Source organism: Rattus rattus, chromosome 2 (genome assembly GCF_011064425.1).
Source record: "Rattus rattus isolate New Zealand chromosome 2, Rrattus_CSIRO_v1, whole genome shotgun sequence".
NCBI classification, from domain to species: domain Eukaryota; kingdom Metazoa; phylum Chordata; class Mammalia; order Rodentia; family Muridae; genus Rattus; species Rattus rattus.
In genome coordinates this window covers 99,402,142-99,429,896 of record NC_046155.1, presented here as the reverse complement: position 1 = coordinate 99,429,896, position 27,755 = coordinate 99,402,142, and the positions used below count along the sequence as shown (strand labels likewise).

Genomic DNA, 27,755 nt, shown 5'->3' with positions numbered 1-27,755 from the left:
TGGAATTACAAGTTTTTGTTTTCCTTTCTCATCCTATAATTTCTGATATTAGTAAGAATTCTAACTAAATTTGAGGAAAGTCATTTTAAAAATAAGCAAACATTCAAAAACATGGAAAGACACCTTTTCTTATCATGTTGTTCTAAAACTGGACTTACAAGTTATTATCACTAATATTGCCAAATATGTTATCTCCCCACTGAGTATAAAAGCCCATGCAAAGGAAGTTAACTACAGTGAGCTGACCTACCATTTCACCTCTAAAAGCATTTGGATAACATGTCTATAAAATTCCTTCCTTCCTTCCTTCCTTCCTTCCTTCCTTCCTTCCTTCCTTCCTTTTCTTTTAGTGAACCAGTGATTTATTGGGGTTACTTAAGTCTATAAACTTTCTAAGTAGGATTTTTCCAAAGAGCCAGCGGCTCCTTAGGTCATCTTCAAACTGCTTCACTTTATTCTGTAATGCTACCTTCTATACTACAAAAAGTGGTATTTTTTCATATTTTACAAAAGAAGAAAGCAAATATTTAAATCATTTAGGCTTAACTTATTACTCATCTTAAAATAAGAATATCCGGATCAATAAGATGGCTCAGCAGTCAAAAGTGCTTGCTGCCAAGCCTGACAACCTACGTTTAATCCCCAGAACCACAAGGTAGGACAGAATTGACGATCATAAGCTGCCTGACCGCCACACACAGGCCATGTCACACATGTCCACATACATATGCACAAAGTAAGCTTACACAAACATTTTTAAAGGAAGAAAAATGTTTAATCCTAAGCATAGAGGAACTGAGTCTATTATTCTGAATATACAAGTCAACTAATTTATTTTCAAACTTCATCGTCCTGTGTTGTGTTCTGTTAGCCCCTGGTAATCACTAATGTAAATTTCTGTCTCCACAAATTTTCCTATTTTATATATTTCATATGAAAGGAGTAAGACAACATGTGACTTTTTGTACCTGGCTTCTTTCAGTTAGCTTACTTTAAAAATAATATGTATATGTGTATTTACATATATACACACACAAGCACAGTACAAATGAAGGCCAAAGGACAACCTGAGGTATCCACCTATTTTGACATAGGATATCTCACTCACCTGAAGTTCACCCATTTGACTATGATGGCTGGCCAGCAAGCCCCAGGGATCCTCCTGTCTCTACTTCCCCAGTGCTGGAATTGCATGCACCACCACACCCAGAAGTTTTACATGTGTTCTAGAGATGGAACTCAGGTCCTCATGCTTGTGAGTGCTTTCCTGAGCCATCCTCCCAACCACATTTAGCTTACATTTAAGATTCATCCAAGTAACATGTTATCAATGCTTCATCTATTTTTAACTGCTGAATAATATCCCACCATATTATACCACATTCTGTTTATCCCTCAATGCAGTGACAGACATCTGAGTCACCCCACGTTAGCTATTATAAATAATATTGCCATAAACATCCACATACATTATACAGGCATACTACTGTATGCATATAAGGTGTATATGTAGCTGCATGCATGCTATGTAACAACGCAAAAGTCAGACAACAACTTCATTGTATTGGTTCCCTACTTCCACCTTCACATAAATGATGATGAGTGGACTCAGTTCATCTGAATATATCCACTGAGTCATCTGCCTGCCTGAGAGGTGTATTTTAAATTATCTTATGTATGTGTAAGTAGAACAGCTATATCACATGATAATTTGGCTTTAACTTTGGAGGAACTATTGGAATGATCTCAGTAACAAGTATACTATTTTGAACTCCAGGCATATTTTTAATTTAATAGTTAAATACTAAAAAGCAAATCTTTCAAAATAGGCCAGGTATGGTAGTACATAACTATAATCCCAGCTACCTGGGAGGGTGAGGAAGGAAGATCACAAGTAGGAGCTCAGCCTGGCCAGGTTAGCAAGACCTTGTTTCAAAATAAAAGGAACAGGGCTAGGGATGTATATAGTAAGAGTAGTAGAGTGCTTGCCTAGAATGTACATGGCCTGAGAGTTGACCTCCCCAAATCATAAATGTTCTTTAGGGTTTTTTTGTTTTTGTTTTTGTTTTGAACGGAGGCTCCCTGAGTAGCCCACACTGGCTTCAAACTTCCCATTTCCCTACCTCAACTTCCTGAGTGTTAGGATTACATACAAATCTTCTTTTTATTTACTCTTGAGAGAGAGAGAGAGAGAGAGAGAGAGAGAGAGAGAGAGAGAGAGAATGACAGACAGAAAATGAAAGACAGAAAATGAGAGAGCATGTGTACATGCAAGCACCCAAGCACTTGCCCCAAAAGCAAGAAGTATTGGATCCCCACAGAGATGGAGTTATAGGAGGCTGTAAGTCACCTCATATGGGTGCTGAGAGTTGAATTTAAATCCTCTAAAACAGTGGTTCTCAACCTTCCCTAATGCTGTGACCCTTTAATAGAGTTCCTCATGTTTTGGTGACCCCCAACCATAAAATCATTTTTGTTGCCACTTCATAACTATAATTTTGCTACTGTTAAGAATTATAATGCAAACATCTGTTTTCCAAGGGTCTTCAGCTACTCCTGTAACCCTCAAAGGGTTCACAACTCACATATTGAGAACCACTGTCCTAAAAAAAAAAACAATCCACACTCTTAACCTCTGGGCCTTCTCCAGCCTCATACAGATGTTCTTAATGGCATCTAGGATAGAGAATCTTACAGGCTTCGCATGTAGCTCAGAAGTAAAAGCTCTTCTTAGCACAGGAGAAGATAGGATCAGGGTAGTGGTAGCTGACTAGAAATTTCTTTTAAAAAAGTTAATGTCACATCAGTGTTATCTCTAATCATTACAAAACCCACAGAATCAACTAACATAGGCTCATGGGGACTCACAGAGACTGAACTGACAGTCAGGGAGCTTGCTTGGGACTGACCTAAATCTGTATGTGTTATGGTTGTATAGCTTGGTCTTCTGGCAAAACTCCTAATAGTGGGAGCGGGGTCTGTCTCTGACTCTTTTATCTGCTTCTGCAACCCTTTTCTTCCCACTGGGCTTCCTTGTCCAACCTTAAGACGAGGGGAGGTGCCTAGTTTTATTGCAATCTTTTCTGAAGGGAAATGGAGGAGTGGGTTGGGAGTTTGGGAACGAGGAGGAGAGAAGAGAAGAGAAGGGAAAGTGTGGTCAGCATGTAATTATGAGAGAAAAATACATTTAAAAAGAAGGCCTAGAATTATGAATCCTTCACAGAAAGAATTCATGTTATTTTGTTCAAATTTTATCAGAGGTATAACTATAATAGATATGGCCTTTAAAATGCATTTCTTAAATCAGAATCCCTGAAAATAAAAATTACTCCCTAATGCATAAGCTGCAGAGTGAATGCTATGTTAGCATTATGAAAAAAGTATGATGTTGTTTATACATCTCAGAGCTTGGGTGACCAGGAATACTGTGAACAAGCAGAACAAACCTACCTACTTACTCATCCATCCATCACATACGTGTGCATTTGGATAGATACAGGTGTTTGCTTGTTTGTTTGTTTGTTAGATAAGAACTTGTCAAATAGTCCAGACTGACCTCAAGCTGCTGCTCCTCCTGCTTCTACCTGCCAAGTGCTGTAAATACACATAGGCACATACACCTAGGTCTGAGCAGTAATATTTTCAAAGAAATACTTTTTTTCTGAGCAATGTATCCAACAGAAGCTTAAAATACTCAATGAAGCATGCTTTTTGTTGCTCTACTTATAGCTGGCCACAAAAGGCAGAACAGATAGAAGGTAATTCTTCAAGGCCCAGGCCTTTCAGAACCCTAAGTGATATTCACTCCAAGTCACCATCTGCAGTAGCCCCTATGCAGCAGTGGGCCTGACCTCCTCGGAAGCTTTCTGTTCACCTCAAAAATCTGTCATTCAGTGTCTTCGTCAGTGGTCTTAGTTCTACCTTCTGAACAACACACTGTAGCTTTTCCATGAGAATTTGCTTCGTACTTGGATGCTCTTTCTTTTACTAGCATAAAGACAGCTTTTTCTTAGATGTCATGAGCCAACTAGCTGGCTTCACATTTTCCTCTGCAGTTTTTCACCCTTCCCAGTGTTCATAGACTTGAAGGGAGTAGGGTAGGCTCTGGATAAGGCTTTGGATAATGCAGAGTCATGTGTAATCTACGCAAACAACGGGAACTTTCTCTAAAGCAAAAAGGCTTTTGTGTTTTCCCTGTCTCCTATCATTTGTGTCCCCTGGAGTAACAATTTTAAATTTCCTTTTTCAACCTTTTCTTTGTAGTCACAACTTGGTTAACTATTTGGCACAAAAGGGTTATCTTTCAAGATGCCTTCCCCACTAACCTTAATCTAGCTTTTGTCCTCAAGGGAATCACATGCCCCTCTCCCTTCAATTGGCTGGTTTCCATATAGTTGGGAGTAGGAAGGCTAAGAAAATGGAAAGGTGTAGCATCACCTGATCAGCAGAGCAGTCAGAACACATTCAATGGTTACCAAATTCTCCATCTGATGTGGGTACAGTTCACGGTATCTCAAAACGAATATAACAGTAACATGAGGGGGTCATTGACTGCAGAGCAATATACAAACAATCATGAAAAAGTTGTCAATTATTTCAAGAATTATCAAAATCTGACCTTGAAACACAAAGTAACAAGCCTCTGGGAAATGGTACTAACTAATTTATAGCAGGCTACCACAAACTTTTTATTAAATATAGTTTACTTTTACTTATTGTGTCTTATTTTGGGGGATTAACTCTTGTTACATTGCCAAGACTGGTATTAAACTCATAGACTCAGACTTTCCCAAAGTAGATGGGACTATAGACCTACTCTACTATAACAAACCTCAAAGTTCAATTTGTAAAATAAACAAAATAAAAAACAACATATTCTGAAGCACAATAAAATAATCTGTACCAGCATAAAAAATGAGCTATGAACCTTGCTTTAAAAGGATTCACTGACAAAAGGCCTACAAATGCTACAGACAAGTAGGAACTACTCATCTTAGATCCCTTTAGTTTCCCTGACTATATTTCGGTTTTTTATCAATAAAATGAGACAACAAAGCAGTGTGTTGGTTCATGTCTACAATCCCAGCGTTGAAGAGGCTACAAAAGTATCTTAAGTTTAAAGTAACCTATGCTACATAGAGGTGTCCAGGTCTGTCTAGGTCATTATATAGAGACTGGGTAGTAGGCGGGGGAGTAGGGCAAATGTACACTACTGTGAGAGAAGTTTACCTCATAGAATTATAAAAATTAAATTAGTGTATGTTTTTAAAGTACTTGGAACAAACAGCACATGGTAAATGCTATAAATTTATTTATTAAATAATTTAGATTCAACATTTTGACTAACAGAACACAGAAAATGCTAACAAAAATGTGTATTTTAGTACTATAGTCTTAAATGACAGAAAAGGTCAGATCACCCTTCTCAGATACCACAAAAAGTAATAGAAATTTTTTTAAAAAACAAGTAAATCATAAATGTAAAGTCAGAATATGGTTTTATACTAATCCCAGCTCTTAGGAGTCTGAAAAAGAACACCTCAACAATTTAAAGGCCAACCCAGGCTACATGGTAAGACACTGTCTTTAAAAAAAAAAAAAAAAAAAAAAGATGTTAACATGATCTCCAACAAAATCAGAAGATATAAACATAGGAATAGAAAATGTGTTGATAGACAGACAGACGGACAGACAGACAGAAAATAAATGTGCTAAAATGAAAGACACCTGGATAACAAAGGAAAAGTTAAGACATGGGCTTCAAGTCTCAGAGGAAGGAGGGACTACATTTCTTGACAGCAGCTCCTGAGGCATAAAACTTAAAATCAGCATTTGCAACAAGAAAAACTGGGATTATGGGCTGGCAGAGGGATTCCCTTCATGTTTTGAAGAAGCAGAGGCAGAACTGAATTAGGAATTACACAAACAAGCTGGCAGCAAGTAGACTGCTGGTGCAGCAGTGCAAATCTGCACTGCAAACAGCCTGTGAGACAGACAGGCTGAGGAGAAGGGGGTGTGGGGAGTCCTGGAACTTACTACGCGGTCCAGGTAGGCCTTGAAATCACAATCTTCCTAACTCAGCCTCTGAAGAACTAGGGTAACAGATGTGCATGCATGCCCACTGAAATAAATGTTTTTATCAAACTCATACATGCAACCCTGCTCATAAAAAACTACTATAAGGGGTTGGGATTTAGCTCAGTGGTAGAGCGCTTTTAGCAAACGCAAGGCCCTGTTCAGTCCCCAGTTCAAAAAAAAAAAAAAAAAAAAAAAAAACTATAAAACTGGACAACAGTAACTGTTGTAAATAACCTCTCCAACCCAAATAAGCCCGTGCAAAGAAAACACAACCTGATTAATATGAATACAAGCTCACGCCTAGATTGGGCAGATCTACTACACTACTCTATTCCCCAGCTATGAGATCCCTTATAACTTGAGGTTTTTCCAGATCGTGTGCTTCAGCTCCATCTTCCTTCCACCTCCTCTCCCATCAACAACCCCTTCCTCTCTCTCCTCTCCCTCGCCCCCATCTGTCTGTCTGCCCTCCTGCCTCCCTCCCTCCCTCCTCTCCCTCTCCAACTCTTCTGCTCCATCTCCCCTTCCCCTGCCCAATCACCGATTCTGGCCTTTATTTTACAAGTTAAAATGGGGAGAAGGTTCAGTTGAAGTCACCTGAGTCCTGAGTAGTGACTAGGTAGCCCTTCTTTCTGAAGCGAAATTAGCATCAAAGTACAAACAGCTCCAGGGCAATCCACAACAACGAACCACAGTGGGTTATCAATATTTGATATCCTAAAAAAAATACTTTGGGAGAAAAACCACTATATTAAAAAACCAACAAAAAAGGAGAAAGGAAAATAAATAGAACATTTTAAATTAAAGGGGAGAGGGGTGGACCAGAAGAAAACTATGCTCGATGCTTTGCATAGCAGTGTGTATCTGTAATCCCAACCCTAACTACTAGCCTGATCCTACCAATCTGTTGAGCCTGCTCTCTGAAGTGGCACTGCCAACAGTGAGCTGGGCCCTCCCACATAAATCATTAATCAAGAAGGGGCCCCATAGATTTTCTCACAGGTAATCTGATGGAGGTATTTTCTCAACTGAGAAACCAAGCAGCACACCAAACCAACCGTGTACCTGAACCTAGTGGTAGAGCAACTGTCTAATAAATCCAAGCCCCTGAGTCTAATTCCCAGCACTAGAAAATTCATCAGCTAATTAATTAGTTAATTAAAGCACATGTCTTTATTCCTAGCACTTGGGAGGCACAGGTAGATAGAGCTCAGAAAGTGCAAGGCCAACATGATCTACATATCAAGTTCAAAGCTAGCCAGGGCTACAGTGAATCTGAAAAACAAAAGGATGAGGAGATGAATCTTACTGAATGCAAACGAAGTCCTCAATAATGTCCCAGCTACTTGAAAACCCCCAAACACTAACTTTTTCTTAATGTGTTGAGAGTGGGGAGATGGTTCAACTTGCTATACAAACATGAGGAACTGAACTCAGATTCCCAGTACTCATGCAAAAACCCAAGTGCTGGGGAGATGGAAACGGGGAAATCATTGGGTCTTGCTAAACAATTAGTCTATCTGAATCAGAAAGCTCTAAGTTAAATGAGAAACACTGTCTCAAAAGTAACAAGAAAAGCACTGGCGAGGACAGAACAACACACAGAGAGAGAAAGAGATACCACACACAACCACCTATACACACAAAAGCTAGAATTCATCATTTCTGAAAACTTGACCAGCTTCACTTTTATGAGATCCAATCAGTTTTAATTTAGATATCATCTCTTACAGAAATCACAAACTGAAACCAGAATAGAATACTAGAATATTCAGTAGTGAATACTCAGAAACTAGAATACTACTCAGTAGTGAAATTCAAAACAGAAAAAAATATAGTTTCATGTGTTAAATAAATAAAGCCAGATATGCCTTTATGCCTTTATTCCTAGCATCTGGAAGCCTGAGGCTGGAGGACTGTGCAAGTCTAGACTAAGTATCATTTTCTATATTCCCAAAACACCTGTTTATCTATCTTACTACTACATTACACTGAAAATGCTTGCATTTCTGCCTCCCCATTCCCTTTCTCTTTCCCATCTCTCCCCTGGATGTCAGAGAATTTGCTATGTAGACCAAGCTGACCTCAAACTCACAGAGATCTGCCTGCCTCTGCTTCCTGTATACTGGGATTAAAAGTGAGCACCACCATGTTGGGCACTTATCTCTCTTATGCAGTTTTTATATCTACAAACATTAAGCTTTATACTGACACAAAAGTTTTCAATTAAATTAAAATTAATGTACATAAAATATAAACTGTTCCTTTCACGTGAAGGAAAATGTACTTCGATTTTTAAAAAGAAGTGTCCAAACACTAAAAAGGAATTACCAACATCCTTCATACTGTTGACTAGGAGCAAAGACATGCACCACAATGACTGGCTAGCCTTTTAATTTTTTAAAAGCACCCATGTAACCTTTCTTTTTGCAATGTCTAAAACAAGATGCCTGAAGTCCTAGTAAGTACTACTACTGCAAATTATAAGCGGAAAACAAAACAAAACAAAACAAAGCAACAGCAGCTCTCAAAGACCTGACAGTCGCATTTTCCAACCACACACAGAATTCATCTTCAATGCAGGCTGAAATAAAGAAGCTAGTGGCTATCCGTGTAATTCCAGCCCAGCACACTTGGCTCAATGTTGGCATTAGTGAGGAACACCATGTTCACTTTACACCTGCTGCAATTAAATAGCACACACAGTAATATCACTTTACTCTGCTACTACTGAACGGAAGAAAAAGATAGGGTGGAGAGGGCAAGAGCAGTACAGCCAGGCACAGTGGCACACGCCTGTCATCCCAGTGCTGCAGAGGCAGAGGCATGAGGACCAGGAGTGGAGGCCAGTCTCAACCCTGTCTCAAAAACAAATCATTAATTTAAAACAAAAGAGCTAAAATAATCGGTAGTGAAATTCAAAATAGAAAAATATTACAGTTTTATGTGTTAAACAGAATAAAGCCAAGTATGGCCTTATGCCTATCTTCCTAGCACTTGGGAGACAGAGGCTGGAGGACTGCTGCAAGTTCAAGGTTAGCCTGAAGTATATAGAAAGTACCAGCCCAACCAGAGATACATAGCAGAAAGGAATACAAGTCTAAGGAAAAGCAAAAAAGAAAAAATGATAAAGATGCAAACAAAGAAATACATTTATTAATAAAGTAATTCACATATCACCTGATATTCAGAATTGTCTTAACTGTCCTCAGATTTCTTAAGTTTGGAATCTGTTTCACAAGTTTTATGAGGGAAAAGGCCCTCTGGAGATCTATATTAGAATTTCACTAGATTTAGAGGCGGAAGAGCTGATGCTTAAATGAGTCTTTCATCTGTGGATCAGTATATATTTTTACATTAGCTCAAGTCTTCTTTTAGAACTTCAAAAAGTTATTTTTTTATTCTTTCCATAAAGTTCTGGCACAGCACTAAAGATTTAATCTTGAGTGTCCTCATGAGTCAGCATGTTTACTACAGCTCTTGTAACCAGAATCATTTTCCTGCTACTTTTATAAATGGTGGTTTCTAGCGTACATAAGCAATGTTCATTTTATTGTAACTAGCAGCCTTGCTCAATTCTTAATAGTTCTCAGATACTGCATCTATTCTCAAGTGAATCCAAATAGACAGTGCTCACTGTGTGTGCTCATCTGTTTGCTTTAAGACAGGGCCTGACTTTATAGCCAGACTGCCTTGGACACTAGAATTACAGTCATGCACCTCCAAGCTTAGATCCTTACTGTTTTTAAATAATGGGAAATTTAACATCTTTTTTCCTAATCCTGTACTCTCAGTCCTTTTTTTTCCTGTCTTCTGATATTGAGGACTGAACTAGTCAGCATTCTTCAGGAGAAACAGAATAAACAAGATATACAGGTAAGTGGCAGATAAAGAGATAACAGGGATTTGAGAATGTGGTCCATGCAACTGGGGGTGCTGACAAGTCTGAAATTTGTAGAGCAGGCTAACTGACTAGAAACTTAAGTGGAAATTAGTGCTGCCGTCTTGAAGGAGAATTCCTTCTAGAAGCTTTCAGTTTTGCTCTCACTAAGGCCTTTCAAATGACTGAATAAGGCATAGTAACTTCATTGAGGGTAATCTCTTTACCTTAAGTAAACTAGCTATAAATGTCAACCATATCCACGAAATTCCTTCACAGCAACACAGAGATTGATAATCGATTAAGTAACTGAGCACTTACTATAGCCTTGCCAAGCCAAAACATAATCTAACCACCAAAGGGGGTTGGTTATATTTGTCTCATCATGACCTTTATGAAAAGTCTTTTAAACAACATCATAAACATATGTCAACAGGCTTTTGATAGTCTTCAATACTAGACAGTAACCCCTGACTTATAATAATTATTCTCTTCCCATTTTTTTTTTTTTGGTAAACTGAGTTTTAGATTTGTTTTGTTTTAAATACAGTCTCTCTACATATCACAGTTGGCCTAAAAATTTCAACCTTCCTGCCTTAACCCCCTACATGCTGCAACTGAAGGCACGTGCTACCATATCAGTTCTTATAACTTCTTAAAACACATATTCTGTTGTGTTGGGATTTTTTTCTAATTTGTTGAGATTAACACTCACGCCAACAAATTTTTAGTGTTTTTCTCTTTTCTGACAATTTCATTAAGCCAGAAAATGGTGCACACTTGTAATCCCAGAACTCAAGAAGCAGAACTAGTAGTGAGATAATGAGTTTGAGGCCAGCATGGGTTACAGTGAATTCAAGGCTTAAAACAAGAGATCCGACTAGGCATCGTGGTGAACACACACCTTTGATCACAGCACTGGGGAGGCAGAGGCAGGTGGATCTCTACGAGTTCAAGGCAGCCTGGTCTACAGAGTGAGTTCCAAGATAGCCAGAGCTGTTACACAGAGAAACTCTGTCTTGAAAAATCAAAAAAACAAAAACCTAAAACAAACAAATTTTAAAAAGCAAGAGACCCTGTCTCGAACAGTTAAGAACCACACCATACATTGGTATAGAGGAGTAGAAGAGTGCAGTATACACACGAGGATGTGAACTCGGGGTCTCATACACATTAGGTATGTGTTGTGTAAGTGAACTACACCTAGCCTTGCTCTCCTTGTTACATACAGCATTCACTGTGGTTGCACATTTAGTCATTTTCAACACTGGTTTACTTTAACCTTTTACAGGTGGTTTTGCTTCACTTTAGTTCCCCAACACAAGCAGGAGAGTTAGTGGAAAGTCCTAAAAGTTAACTATGAAATTTTTCAGACACAAAATAATTTTGCAGTTGACATCCACATAGCCACTACCTAAGTTCTGTCATATCATTTCATAATATTTGCTTTAACATATATCTGTATCTCTCTAACCATCCATGCATTCATTTTACTTTTGGTGCAAACTGTTTATAACAAATTAGTGCAAACTATACACACTAAAACACTTGGGCCTAAGTCTTTCTGCATGCAGTCCAACAATTTCTTAGCCTATTATGATAAGCTACATACAACTAAGTATACCAATGTTGTATAAAAATTATCATACTTGTGACAAATGTATAGCTATAGAACCAAGACACCAGTAAAATTATAGGATTACATCCTATATTCCAGACAGCGCCCTCATGGTACTTCCTAGTCAAGTCCCAACCTTATCCTCCAAAGAAAAACAACAGTACATTCTTTTTGAGGCAAAATTTCACAAATATTGAAAGCTAGCCTCAAATCAACAATTCTGCCTCAGCCTGAGTATTAGGATTACAGATATGTACCAATACAAATGGCTCTGATTTATTTTTCATCAAAAAATTAGTTTGGGGCCAGCAAGATAGCCTAAAAGGTAAGAGCAGTAGCAGCCATGCCTGACAACCGGAGTTGGCATCCCCTAGTTCTACATGGTTGAGAGGAAGAACTGACTCCCATGAGTTGTCATTTGACCTCTATATGTATACCATCATGTGTTTGCTCATAAACACACATACACATACACCAACTAAATAAATAAATAAATAAATAAATAAATAAATAAATAAATATGGGGGCTTGGAAGACGGTTCAACAGTTAAAATGATTGCTGAGCCAACTGTGAGGACCAGAGCTCACAGATCTCCAGAAAACCACACAAACAGAAGAGGACACCTGGAAAGCTAAACGCAGAAGGCAGAGAGCAGGGATCCCTAGAGCACACTGGCTAACAGGACAAGCCACATCAGCCAGCTCTGGGTTTGACTGAGAAACTCTGCCTCAAAGACTAGGGCAGAAGAACAATCAAGGATGCTTCCCATCATTAACATTGGTCCTCCACATGCATGCTCAAACATGTGCATGTACATACATCCTCATACTCATACTCAAACTCATATACATGCAAAAATATGCATGCATACACATGCATATCACATACAAAGAATGGAAAAATAAATGGGTAAATATAATTCAAATTTTTAATGAATTAAGTAAATAATAACCATTGGCCCAGCATGGTGGAACACATTGAAATCCCCAAAGTTGGGAGGCACGCTCACAATTGCCACTAATTCAAGGCCAGTTGGATCAAGAAAGGAAGAAAGAACAGATGGAAGGAAGGAAGGGCGGGAGTTGGTTCACAAGAAAGGAAGACTAACTAATACTCGTTAGATGAAAAGTTAAATTTCAGCAGTAATTGGGATAAACATTTAAGGCATGTTATGTTTAATAGGCCTGCAGTTAAACATTTATCTACATTACTAGGTCACTCAATTTTAATTTGGATAGTAGGTAACATTCACACAATTCAAAATTCAAAACACACAGAAAAGGATAAACAGCAAGAGTCTCCCTGACTGCCCTCATCTAGCCACCAGAGAGGAAAAACAAATACCACTAAAACATAATCCAGAGAACACACGTACTCCAAGTGTTTCCTTGGGACCACAGACACAGTATTACTTTTTCATAATACCCAAAATTACATTTCCTTTTGATTTCCTGATTTCAAAACTCACAAAACAAAATACATTTGGGTGATGAGATTCATATATGAACACCAAAAAGGAGATCAAATGGACAGTAAAATAAAGCATGCCCAAACAATATACTGAAGCAAGACAAACTATCAGCTATGAGTGCATAAGTTAGTCCTGCCCTACCTATGACAGACAGCCTGCAGCCGTAGAACACATTAGCTACATTAGTCACTGAAAACACGCAGCTGTCAGTGCATCAAGTCATCCTGAAGATTGACAACTGCAGGTCTCAAATGGGTATCTCAAGGGTTTACAAAGGAAAACACCAGCTTGCTATCACAGGCCTCCTCAGGTAAAATCCTCCCTCACAATACATCCTTCAAGACTGAACTGCCAATCCTGTTAATGAAGGGATCTGTCTAGTTATTTGTCTTTCCTGACTTTCTGTCCAGACACTTCACTAACCTCTCACCTAAGAAGTAAAAGGAAGTAAGAAAAACAAACTTGCCTAAAGGGCTCTTAGATCGACATTTGCGTAAACTATTAAAGGTCCAGAAGTGACAAAAATTTAACCACTCCTATATTCCTAAAAGGAAATTCCTAAGAGCCGGCTGGCTTACTGGGCATTACGTAAGGCAAATATAAAACCCTTCTCCTAACTTGAGATACCAAACTCAAAAAGAGTTAAAGATACAAATAGTTTATATGGAATCCATGATTCACAACCTGTTTGAGGCAACAGAATTCCAGCAACATCCCTGGTATTCTAACTCCAACACATTAATACTTTCATAGGAATCAGTAACTGTAAATTGCAAATGGATCCCTGGCGCCCATTTTGCCCAGCAACAATCAGGGTAAACAGTTATGTAGTGAAACCACTGTCACTGTCATCATTACTTATTTCTTGGTGAAGACCCAATTTAAGAGGATCACATTCTCAGCCACCGGTGCAACAGGTCAGGAAAGGGCATGTGAAACAAATTTGGCCAATGAGATAACATACAAATAATAGAATATTTTAGTTAAAACTTTTCGTGAGTGGAAGGATAAAAGGAAGACCTGGGATGGGGAGGGGAGTATGAAGGAGACAACAAATGCATCAACTGCATAGGAAGAAATTGTCTTTCCCTTTTCCACTTCACATCATCTTATGAAATTATGACAGAAGAGCTGGGTGTGGTGAGTCACACCTTTAACCCAAGCACTCAGGAGGCAGAGGCAGGCAGATCTCTAGGTTAGAGGCCAGCCTGGTCTGCAGAGCCAGTACAGCCAGGGCTACACAGAGTAAACTATCATGGAAAAGAAAAAGACAAAAAAAGGAAGGGAGGGGGGAGGAAGGGAAAGTATGATAGGAAAGCTATCTGGCAATGATGAAAAGAATCACTGCTTACACAGAAAAAGTACCCAGAACCACTGATCATAGTTAAAGAGGTGCTAACACTACTGGAACAGTTTATTTTTGGGTCCATTGCAGTTCTCAATCCACAAGCTAACTCTTTAGGGGATAGTCACAGACCAAAATTTCTCAATTGATGTTCTCAATTGCTTTCCCAAACTACAACTCATATGGACTTGTAAAGCATATATACTACATACACCACACAGGAGCTAGTTTGCATCTACTATTTTAATTATCAAAAATAACCTATAAAGTATTATGATCACTGCAGCCAGGACACGTGGGATTTGTTAAGTGACCTGTGCCAGTCCTATATTTAATAAAAGACTAAGCAGTAGGGGTGGTAGTACAATGGTAAGCATCTACACAGTGCGTGGTGCAGTCATCACTCTACCTCACCAACACAGATCTTCATTCTCACTTGGGTACAGCTAAAGGACCAGGTCAGGGAAGAGTGCCCCCCAAATTATCCAGCACACATCTATGCTTAATCCTAGTGGTGAAAATGTTTGCTACTCCTTAGTTTAATTTCCTTCAGCTTGGAAGAGAATCCTCCATTCAACTCTAAATTATTAAGCTACAACGATGACCCTATCTAAAATCAAAAAAACAAAACCCAAATCTTTAAATTTTAGAGATAAAGATCTATTTAGTAATGCCTTATAAGTTAATAAGCCATTGAATAGCAAGAGGAAGAGGTATTATTAAAATCTTGGCTCTTTCAATTCAAGGAAGCAGTAGTCAGTGACTGAAAAAAAAAAGCAAAGAAAACCTTCCTTAAATAGCCCTTTTCAAACTGCATATTCTACTGGTTTTATCTTCTTAAACTCCTCCCTACATGACTAACCATGATTTGGAAGCATGTATTTTATTTAGAGTGATGGGTACTCTTGGCTGTCAACTTCACTGTATCCGGGATTACCTAAAACCCAAGCAGTAATAGGTAAACCTATGAGGGATTTTTCTTAATGAAATCATTTGAAGTAGGAAAACCCACTTTTATCCAGATCACTTGAGGTGGGAAGATTCACCTTTAATCTGAACCTCCTGGTGACGGCCTATTTAAAGGAAGTGAAAGCAGGGATCTCTTCACTCTGCCTTTACTCCACTGCTTGCTTGCCACCCAACCTCTTTCTCTGGCAAATATATTCCTTTACTGGCATTGGAGCCCACTGAGACTTCCAGTCTCATGGACTGAATGACTACTGGATTCTTGGACCTTCCATTGGTAGACAATCATTGTTAGAGTCACTAGATACAGCCAGCAAGCTATTCTAATAATCCCTGTTACACACACACACACACACACACACACACACACACACACACACACACACTCACTCATTCATTCATTCTCTAAGTTCTGTTCCTCTAGAGGGTCCTTTACATGACATGTTATTTTATTTCCCATTAAGAAAAAAAATGTAGCTATCTACTTTATCTTTTGGGACAATATCTCTCTTGCCTAGGGGCTTGCCAATTTGTCTAGACTGGCTGGCCAAGAAGCCCCAGAGACTTACCTAGGTCTGACTGCCAGTGCTAAGATTACAAGCACATATCACCTCATGTAGCTTTTTGGATTCTGGAAACTAAACTCTCAAGAGATCCTCTTGCCTCAGTCTCCTGAGTGCTGAGATTAAAGACATAAGCCACTACACCCAAATCTGAATCACTTTCTTCTATATTAGTTAAAGATCCCAAGTTTTCCCATATCATATATTATGGGCCATCAAAAGCCCACTGGATCCAACACTTACATTCCAGGCATTATGGAATTTCCATTCAAACCAATAGATACCTCTTCTGCCATCATGTGCACTAACAGTGACAACCACAGCACAGCCAACCACAGCACAACAAGGATACATCTTAAGAAGATGTAACAAAAAGGGTTTCCTATAGTTGATGAAATACAACTACCTTTGTCTCCTTAAGACTTTCTTCCCAGACTTTAATTTCAACTGCAAGAGGTGTTGCCGAAACTGAGTATCTGATCCGTGTTCCACATCTCATTTAATTTACAGCAAAAAAAAGTAAACACTCATCTTTCCTCACATACGTAAAGCACGGGCTGGAGAAAGTTTTGTAATGTGTCAGAAATTAGCCAGGCAATTAAGAGACAGAGCTAAGGGATTGGGATTTAGCTCAGTGGTAGAGTGCTTGCCTAGCAAGCAAGGCCCTGGGTTCGGTCCCCAGCTCCGAAAAAAAAAAAAAAAGAAAAAAAAAAAAAAAAAGAGAGAGACAGAGCTAAGCTGCAAGCTCTGTTCTACCTTCAGTGGGCTTATTCTTTGCGTTACTTCAGCCATTCACAATATGTAACACACACACACACACACACACAAATAACTTCACTGGGGTTTATAGCCCTATAGTAGTACACTTGCCTTGCATACTCAATCTCCAGTGGAAAACAAAACAGCTCAGTGGATGAAAAAAAAAAATTAAGAAAGACACTGGGTTAATAACACACAACTGACAAGAGAAATATTCAACAGAGAAGACACTGAAGAGTTTCTCACATTAAAGCTTGAGAAACACAGATTTAAAAAAAGAATGCAGAGCCGGGTAGTAGAAACACACTTTTAGGCCAGCCTGGTCTACACAGTGAGTTCCAGGACAGTCAGGACTACTCAGACAAACCCTGTCTCTAAAAACAAACAGACAGACAGACAGACAATGCAGGGCTGGAAATGTGGCTCGGTGGTTAAGAGCACTTGTTAGTCTTTTAGAGGACCCAGGTTCAATCCCAACACCCACATAACAGCTAGCAACTGTATATAACTAGTTCGAGTGGAGCTAAAGCCCTCTTCTGATCTTCACAGGCACAAATGTGGTACAGAGACATACATGTCAGCAAAATACTTACACATACAGTAATGATAAAATAAACTTAAAACATAAAAGTTTAAAAAGTAAAATAAATGTAAACAGCTGGGCAGTGGTGGTAGCACACACCTTTAATCCCAGAACTCAGGTGACAGAGGCTGGAGGATCTCTCTGAGTTTAAGGCCAGGCTGGTCTACAGACTAAGTTCCAGGACAATCAGGGATACACAGAGAAACCCTGTGCTTGGAAAGAAGGAAAGACAGACAGGCAGACAGACAGACAGACAGACAGAGAACATTTAATTAAATAATTAAGAAACAAGTATGATTCCACAATTCTTTCCCATATATGATGACCTCCTAAGAACATTTATTTAAAAAATAAATAGTTTTGATTTTGGGTCCCTGCATGCATCACATGGATAAACCATTCTTTAAAAAAAAAAAAAAACCCACATAGTCTCTAGTATTTAGAAATTTGTTTAGTCTGAGACCTTGGAGAGCAGGAAGGAAAAAAAGTAAAATAGGTACCAGGCAGTGGTAGTACAAGTCTTTAATACCAGCACTTGGTAGGCAGGGGCAGGTAGATCTCTGTGGCTCTGAGTTCAAAGCCAGCCTGATCTGCAAGGCCAGGGTTGTCACATAGAGAAACCCTGTCTCAAAGAACCAAAAACAAACAAATAAAAAATAAATAAAGTGGGCTGTGAAAAGTGGCAAATGTTTGTAATACCAGCATTCAAGGGGTAAAAGTGGGAGATCACTACATGTATATATGTATATATGGCCTAATATACATATATACCAAGTACCGGGCTAGCCAGGACTGTGTAAGGGAGACCCTGTCTTAAAACAACAACAAAAAGTCAAGTATGCTTGTTCATTGTTGACAAAAATTTCAACAGGAAATGCATCCGTATGAAATCTCCCCAAAGAATGGAATGTCCTTGATTAACAACCAATGAGTTCTCTTTCCTTCTCTTAATTCACTCCCTGAAAGCAATGAGCAGAAGAGGGAGGACAGCAGAGGAAGACGATCTCATAACTGGCCTCCTCCCCTCAAATTCCAGAAGAAGAGAGTAGGGTGGGACCTACCACATGTAGCACAAAATCCTCCTGTTTACATCTCATTATATCTTTAGGTTTGCCCTTCAGCTTCTTTTAGAATCATAAGAATTTCATCTGTGTAGATGGGGCATGGTGTACGAGCCTATTAGCACTATCGAGGCAGAGGGCAGAGAACAGGCCATCTTCAGCCACACAGGGAGTCCCTAAGTCAATCTGACTTGAGAGAGTTGGTCTTTCCTTCCAAACGTTAAGTGTAACTCAAACCAATAGGCTCAAAGAGAATCACCTTTACCCCCTGAGCTTCTTCAAAGGAGGCTCAATAAGGTCCTTTCAAAAAACAAAAACAAAGTATTCTTATCATTCATTCATTTCTCTATATTAAAAAGAAAAAGCCAGACATGATAATACATGCCCAGAATCCCAGCAATTGGGAAGAAAATCAGGAAGATTACCATGAGTTCAAGACCAGCCTGGGGTAGAGTGTAAGATCCTATTTCAAAAACAATTTAAATTTTTTCCAGTTGGGAATTTAATAACATCTGAATAAACTGAAGTGTTCCAAAGTCCAAAAACTGTTAAGGAGATGAGTTATTAAGTACTCAAGCTGCATTGGACGGAAAGAGGGTGTTTTAGCAAGAAATACTGTAATCTATTACTAGAGTAACTACTTTGAGATCCATCTTTCAATGTTCCAAAAGTCACCTGCTACTAATGCAAAGCTATTTCTGTATTAGCCTAGGTAGATACACTCTGAAAAATAATGTTCTCATGACAGCTTTAAGTCATGATTATAAGAAAATCAAATGAAATTAAAGTTTCCACACTATTTATCTCCAGATAAATTCACAGATATACAATACCTGAAGATTCATAACAATAGAGACACATCAACTAATGTATTGACCACAGCACAAAACATCTAACATAACATTAAAAAGCCATCTATAATCTTACACTTTCTAAAGGTTTAAAGTGAAAAAGCCCATGCTTTTAAATAGGTTCTCATAATTCTGAATTAATAGAAGTTTGAATTTTATGTGTATTGTTTGCTTAAAAAATGATGCTTTGTGGGGTTGGGGATTTAGCTCAGTGGTAGAGCACTTGCCTAGCAAGCACAAGCCCTGGGTTCAGTCCCCGGCTCCGGAAAAAAAAAGAAAAAAAAAAAAATGGTGCTTTGTAAATTGATACTTACAATGTTTCTTTGTAACTATTTCTTGGTTACCCATACAATGTTCTGCCAACAAATCAAAAATAAGGATGCAATAATAGGAATGCAGATCTTAACTCTTTATCAGGTACCTCCTTAATGCTTCACAGTTAAAAAGCATGTATATGTAGGCCTCAAAAATGCAAAAGCAAATAAGCAGAGAAATCTGTTCAGCTGGCATTTAAATATCTTCAGATGCTTTGAATGGCTATTGATAGAAAGCCTTTGTTATTGTCACTAAATTTAAATATATATGCTAATTTTGCTACAGTGGAGTCCTAAAAGAGTTTTTTTTTTTAAATAAATAGAGCTGTGATAGATTTTTCAAGTCTATCTTTGCTTGAATGAAGATAGACGTGTTATACCTAGGTTTTGTTTTAGTAAATATTTTATTTTGTGTGTTTGAATGTTTTACCAAAATGTTAAAACTGTGTGCCACATTCTTGCTGTGCCTGGAGAGGTCTTAAGAGGACATCAGATACCCTACAACAGGAGTTACAAATGGTTAGGAGCCCCCATCTGAGTGCAGGGGATAGAACCTGGGTCTTCTATGAGAGTAACCTGTGCTCTTAACCACTAAGCCATCTCTCCTACTTACGCCTAATTAAAAGGTCCCTGTATAGCATAATTCTACCCAAGACAAATTTTTGTTTTTGGTCTTTGAGACAGAGCCTTACTATGTAGCTTTAGCTAGATGGCCTGGAGCTCCCTAGTAGACCATAAAAACTTTCCCAAGTGTTTAGATTACAGATATGCGCTACCATGACCAGCTCTTAAAATGTTTATTTTGTTTCAAGGTTTTTTTTTGTTTGTTTGTTTGTTTTGGTTTTATTTGAAACAGTGTCTCACTATGTAGTACCAGCTGACCTGGGACTAATCTGTAGATAAACTGGCCTCAAATTCAAAAAAGATCCTCCTGTCTCTGCCTCCCAAGTATTAGGATTAGAGACATGATACATTACACCATGCCTGGCTTAAAATGTATAAAATACATTCTTGTTTGTTTTTGAGACAGGGTCTCTCTACATAGTCCTGGCTATCCTACAACTCACTACGTTCCCAGGTTGGCCTCGTGCCCATGGAGATCTGTCTCCTTTCTGCCTCTAAGTGCTTGGATTAAAGGAATGCACCACCATGCCCAGCTTAAATGTATTCTTAAGAACACTCATGAACAGAGCTATCATACTAGATAGGGTATAATATTTCCACAGGGGGAATACAGAGCTTTTCCTATTACATGAAACTATAGAAAATTTTCATATGTTCTATGTAAGTAGAAGGAAGTTCATAATAATTTATGTAGCAATCTGATGACACATGACATAATCACCTATTTTCACAAAATGTGTCAAACCAAAGGCATCTTTGAACCAGGACAGCCACTAGACAAAGAGGCCTAAAAACATGTTTTAGCATGTAATAGTATATGCTACTTACAATTATATGGGAGTAAAAAAAAAAAAAGACTGCACTGATTTCTTTAAAATATTCTGCTAATGTCTGGTATACTACTCATAACATATTTTTACTTGTTTGGTTGGTTTGGGTTTTGGATTTTTGAGACAGGGTCTCATTCAGTATCCTGATCTGGTCTGACATTCCCTATGAGCCTAGGGTGGCCTCAAACTCATGGCGATTCTCCTGCATCAGCCTCCCAAGTGCTGGGAATATAGGCATGACCCACCATGCCCAGATACATCTTAAATATAACAGGGATAAAATTTATGTCAAATAGCATAGTGGGGCTGAAAAAGATGAGGATCAGATCTCCAGCACACATGTAAAAGCAGGATGTGACAGTGCTTGCCTAGAAAATGACAGACAAGAGGATCCCTGGGAGTTGTTGGCCAGCCTATCTGGCAAAATCAATAGGCTCCAGGTTCAATGAGAGGCCCTGTATCAAGCAATAAGAAGGAGAGGTGCTAAGGAGATGATTTCATGGATAAAGTGCTAACTGGGCATAAGGACTCATTTGGATTCCCCAGCAACCACATAAAAAAGCCAAGCAGACATGGCAGTTTGTAATTCCAGAGACAGAGGATCCCTGTGGTAAGCTGATTAGTTAGCCACCCTAACTGGTGATCTTGAGGTTCAACAAAGAGCCTACCTCTCAGTAAATAAAATGGGAATGAGACCTCCAATACACATATCCACACACACCCACACAGACACACACCACACACACACACACACACACACACACACACACACACACACACAAGCCACACCCCCACACATCACACAAAAATAAATAAAATGGAAAAATACCTAACATCAACATCTCACCTGCACAGGCGAACACATGCATATGCACACATCCATGCACATTGTGGTGGTTTGAATAAGAATGGCCCCCTATAGGTTCACATATCTGAATGCTTGATCATCAGGGAATGGCACTACTTGGGAGAGATTAGTAGGTCTGGCCTTGTTGGAGTAGATGGGACCTTGTTGGAGTAAGTGTGTCACTGGGGGTGGGCTTTGAGGTTTCAAAAGACTAAGCCAGGCTCAGTGTCCTCTCTTCTTGCTGCCTGTGGAGCCAGACGTAGAACAGAGAAAGTTACTTCTCCAGAACCATGTCTGCCTGCATCCCATCATACTCCTCACAATGATGACAATGAACTAAACCTCTGAAACTATGCAAGCCTTAGTTAAATGCTATCCTTAGTATCCCATGGTTATATTGTCTCCTCACAGCAGTAGAACACTGACACACATATATGTATGTATACATATACATATAAGCAGGACACAGTGATATGTGTCTGTAATCCCAGTTCTCATATGCAGAAGTGGAAGAATAAACTGGTCTACATAACATGTTGCAGGCTGGCTAGAACTATATTGTCTCAAAATGAATAAATGAATGAATAAATAAATAAATAACACAAATTGTGTACTACAAATAAAGACTTAACCTCTAACTTAAAAGCATTCACATGCATGAAGTAACCAAATCATACAAAATCAAAATTCCTTGTGATCTCAGAGAATAATTAACTTGCAGCAGTGATGGTAACCAGAACTGTCAGGTTAAAAAAAAAAAAAAAAAGTAGGGGAGATGACTACGGTGGCTGGTACACACCTGTTACCTCGGTCCTCAGGAAGCAGAGACAGGTGAATTGGTCACAAATTCAAGGTTCCACAGCAAAATCATGAATGAAAATGCCAGAAAGGAAGAGGAGGAGGAGGAGGAAGAAAACTATAACTATAGAGTAATAGATAATCAGATTCCCGAGTGGCCAAAAGAGAAAGGATTCATTAAATGGCAATATTTAAGCTAGAGAAAGAAGTCTGTAGTCTGTACTACTATCTAGAAGGCCACAGAAAGAGAAGCTGCTAACAATATGGAAGATAGACTACTAAAGAGAGATTGAAGAGAGGAAATCGTGAGGACTCTGTTGTGATAACTAGGATATTGGTCTAGCAATGCAAAGCAGAATGGATGAATCAGGAAGAATTCAAACAGTAGCAACAGGAGGAACAACAATCAATATCGGCTTAGCTTAATGTATGTTGCATCCGTATGTACAGTCATTTGATCTGCATAACCTTTATGAATGAAAGTCGCTATCACCCCAATTTATAAATGAGAAAACTGGCGTTTAGGAAGATTCAGTCAGTTTTCAAAAGTCAGCATGGCTAATAGGTGAGAGTTTGGACAAAAATCCAAGACTGAATGACTCCAATGTCCAGACTCTTGACCATAAGCTCCTCTACTATAGTTCAAACAAGAGGAGAAAAGACTGTAATCAAGAAATCCTTAAAGCACACCATCAATGGGTCTTCATGACCACATGCCCTAGGCAATGTCTCTACTTACCCATGAACTTTCCCTTCCTGAAATTCTTCGGAAAATTATTACTTCCTTCATCTAGAGATGTCTTCTAAAATATCTAGGTGGGCTTAACAGATGTACAAAACTGAATTTTTAACCATATAAACTTTTAGTATCTTGCAGAGGAATTTTTTTTTTAATCCAAAAACTTGCTTGTGGCAGCTGTGAATGGATTCCAGTGACATAGCACATGCTTATACAAGGCCTTGGGGTTCAACGCCCCACTTAACGTGCCACTTAAAACAAATACCTCTACCCTCACCACGAGACCATAGGAAGAAAACAAAACCAAAAGACATAGAAAATAAAACAAGAAGCTGGAAAGATGGCTCAGTGGTTAAGTACAGTTCCTGACCTTCTAGAAGACTCAAGCTCAGTTCTCAGCACACATATCAGGAAGTCGTACAACTGCCTGCAACTCTAGCTCCAGAAACTCAACACCCTCTTCAGGCCTATGTATCTACACATGAATAGCATACACACATACAAAGATACCCACATATACAGGTAAAATCTAAAAAAGTACTTTAAAAGAGAAATTCAGAATTGAAATAGGGCACTTTCTAGTCAGAAAAGCGATCTTTGAATATTCAAAATTAATGAAAACATATTTATGTGCCTTAGAAATCCTACAAAGACCGTTGCATAGAAGAAATGCTCAATACAAAAGGGTCTAAAGTAAGCATGGGGGGGGTCTTTAAAATGCTTAGTTATCCAAAACATACATAATTTTTCCTAACATTATATGATAATGCTTTTCATAAAACATGATGCTGGAACACTCTGGGAAAAATATCCAACTGATGGTTTACAGATTTAATTCCAACTTGATAACTATTATAAAAGTAAGAATTGGATGGACCTGCTCTATTTGAATATGCAAATCATATTTTTATCCTTTACAAAAATATTTGTTGAACTGTCAATTTGTGCACTGCAGGATTGTTAAATATGTGGCAGGCTAAGCGTGGTGGTACATGCCTTCAGCCCCAGAACTTGGAGGCAGAGGGAGGAGAATCTCTGTGAGTTCCAGGCCAGCTAGGACTACAATAGAGAGACTCTGTCCCATCAACAAGAAAAAAAAAAGAAAGGAAGGAAGGGGTACTTCCTTCAAGAAAAATAATCCAAACTGAACAGTGGCAGCGGTGTCTTTAGTCCCAGTGAGCTTGTGAGGCAGAGGCAGGTTGATCTGCATTGAAGGCCAGCCTGGCCTACAGAGTGAGTTCCAGAACAATCAAGACTACACAGAGAAACCCTGTATCAAACAAACAAAACAAACAAACAAATTCCTACTTTCTGCTCATATTTTACAGTATCTTTTCTTTCTTTCTTTCTTTCTTTCTTTTTTTTTTTTTTTTTTTTTTTTTTGTAAACAGGGTTTCCTTGTGTAGCCCAGGCTGTCCTGGAACTTAAGCTCCAACTATCTCAGCCTCCAGAGTACTGGGATTCCTGGGATTCCAGATACATGCCACCATGTCCATCTTACTATTCTCAGTTACAACATTCATCTTCACAGTGTTAGTGCAATGTCTTATCTATTAAATTCAGAGTCTCACTTGTTATGGATATAGGTAGCTTTAATAAAACATGACAGATCATTCTCACTAAATTGCACATTCAAACACAAAGTAGTATTTGCCATGTTTTAACAAACAGTGCTAGTCTAGTTTCATCTGGGGTGACTGGCTCATCCCAAACACTAACCATTAACCACAAGTGTCAGCTTAAACATGATAGAATTGTTAAAGCCAATAAATACCTTACAACTTAGTAAAAAAGGTAAAAATTTCCAGTTGGGTGATTACAAACTGACTGATAGATTCTTAAAGCTCTCGTTTTCGAAAAGTGTGTGTACACAGAATTCAAACTGTGTTAGTTCCAGTTCTAATTTCCAGCTGAGTCAAAATTCTACAGCCTGAAAGCAGGAAATCCAAAAGGAAATTCCATCATCAGATCCTAGGGCTTGGCAACTGGAAGGTTCTGGGCAGCAGATACAGAAGTTCTCCAACTCTTTACGGTAATCTTACCTCATATCTTCAAGTAAATCGCATTCTGCTTGATGTTTGGCTTGAAGTTTTGTCATCTGCTCACCTTGAATGTTTCTCAGTTCTTGTGTAACTTTCACCTAAAACATAGCATGTATTTATGAAGACTTTTACCACAATTTGAAGAAAAAAATTACCTAAAGAAGACAGTATTTTTTAGACTGTATACTTCTAGTTTTCCTGTCCCTGCCATCCAATTTTATTACTTAAGTTTAATGAAAAAAAAATTAGCCAAGAAATGTAAAACCAGGGCTGAATAAAAATTCACAAATACAAAAAAAAAAAAATGAAGCTTAAAGGGGTGCGAACTGTGATTCTGCTTTCTCTTTCTTTCCAAAAATACAGACATTAACCACCAGGAGCAGGGAGTACAGATGAAAGAGTATACAGTACCTAATACCTCGCGACTGAAATTTACATAATCGTGAAATGATATGCATGAATAAGCTACATAAAATATTCCATAATGGCTGCAAGAAGGCACAGTCTCAGAATGATGCCCTCCGCTCTGACAGCGCATCAAATCACAATCTCTTTCTCACAAAGGAGAACTCAAAAGTGACCTTCCAGCATATGCAGGGCTTTTAAACTAAACCAGCAAGCCATGCCGGGTGGCAGCCCACTTCAAACAGAGAGGACCGCCAAAGCCAGCTGGCTGGAGCCATCCTGGCCAGGCCGGACCCTAGGATTGAAATTGGTTTGTGATCCTGGTGGATTCCTGACCACCAGAGCAAAGCTACATGGAGACCTGGGGTACACGTGCAGGGGAAAGGGGGAGGATCAGTAACTAGAAAAAAAAAAATCAGATTAAGAAAGGAAAAGAAAAGGAAACATAGATGAGTTACACATAAGGCAAATGTTTGCCCACAAGGGAAGGATTTAACTGTCTCTCCCACTGTTCAGAGTAGATACCTAGTATCCATCTGAAAGATTTAAAGAGACAAGGACACTGCCTTAGCAGTGCGGAAAGGTGTAGAAGGGAGCAGCTGGGAAGCTGCTGACAAGCCCCAGAGCACCTTCACTGCCACCTAGGCCATCTTAACCCCAACCGTAGGGCTCAAGCCACATCGCCAGGTTCTGGCTTTCCTACTGGGAGCTCTGCTGTTTCCCTGGCTTCCTAGCCCGAGGCGGGGCAAGAGGGATGGGGGGGTAGCAGGACCCGTCAATCCTTAATTTGCTTTCCCTTGGGGTGGGAGGGCGGAGACCGTTCCAACTTCTTTTCCGCAGCCCCGTGGGAAAAAAGACAGGCCAAATCTTGGGGCTAGACTTGAAACAAATCCCCCCGCGAATTTGCCAATGGGTGGAGTGTCGACAAGCGACTGGAGGGCTCGAACCTGGCGCAGACTAAACAATCCGTCACGCACAAGGCTCTGCAAACCTGCAGGGGCTCCCCCGCCTCTCCTCGGTGCAGCTCTGAGAATGCACTTTGCTCTGGGCAGCACTGCCATGCAGACAGACACACACATGCATGCCCGAAAAAAACTCTAGCGAATGTCTAGGGGGGAGGGAGGTGTCTTCCCTAGTACAGAGAAGCACTGGCCGCCCCTCCGTCAGAAAGACACCCCACACACGCGACCCCCTGCCTGGAGCGGGCGGCAACTCTGACAAGCCAAGAGGCTAGAGTGGTCATGGCCCCTTGCGGGAAGGGGGAGGGGGCGCAGCGGTCGCCCCAGCCGCGTTCTTTGTACGCACCACCACCCCCCAAATCTCCAAAGCCCACCGCCAGCTGCGCCCTTACCTTCCTCGGCGGCGGCTGCATGATGCTGAAGGGACATCAATCCTCCGCCCACCCCCGACGGCGGCGTTTAAAAGACTGTGAGGGTGAGGAGGGTTGGAGAAAAGGGGGCGGCCCAGCAAGCTGCAGGGCGCGCGCGTGTGTGTGTGTGAAAGGAGAGCCTGAGAAGGAGAAGGAAGAGGAATCAATCGGCCCAGAGGCTGCGAGGCAGGCGAGCGGCAGGAGCACCCGGGTCGCAGCAGCGAGTGTGGAGAGAAGGAGGAGCGCGGGAAGGCCTGGGGCCCAGGCGGCCTGGGGGGGTGGAGGAAAGGAGGCGAGACAGCCAGGGGGCGGGGCCGCGAGCAGGGGGGCGCTGGGGGCTCGCCGCTTGCCCGGCGGCTGAGGAGGAGCGGCCGCGTCGTCCGCGCTCGCCGCCTGCCGCGGCCCGGCTGCAGCTGGCTGACGCGGCGGCCCCCACCCACTCGGGGCAGCCCGGCCCTCGCGGTGCCCAACGCCCCCCGCCCGGCCCGGGAAGGAGGAAGGCGGCGCCGCGCTCCCCGCTGAGCTCCGCCAACCACTCAGGCCGCGGGAATTTCCGGCCCCGGCGCGCGCCACAGCGCCCCGCTCCGGCTGCAGAGGGATGTGCTTCGGGC

General features: G+C 40.1%; 1 protein-coding gene across 2 annotated transcripts in view; it reads right to left on the bottom strand.

The window, feature by feature from the left end:
• Window positions 1–27,436, bottom strand: part of Fchsd2 (FCH and double SH3 domains 2) — a 189,833-nt gene extending 162,397 nt beyond the window's left edge. The window contains exons 1-2 of one of the 2 annotated variants that reach the window (XM_032893067.1): window positions 27,127–27,436; window positions 25,371–25,468 (exon numbers count right to left, since the gene is read on the bottom strand). In XM_032893067.1, coding sequence (XP_032748958.1) covers window positions 25,371–25,468; window positions 27,127–27,147 — 119 coding nt within the window. In that variant the 5' untranslated portion in view covers window positions 27,148–27,436. The remainder of the gene's footprint in view (window positions 1–25,370; window positions 25,469–27,126) is intronic. The other variant, XM_032893066.1, reaches the window with a different exon arrangement.
• Window positions 27,437–27,755: the final 319 nt, after the last annotated feature.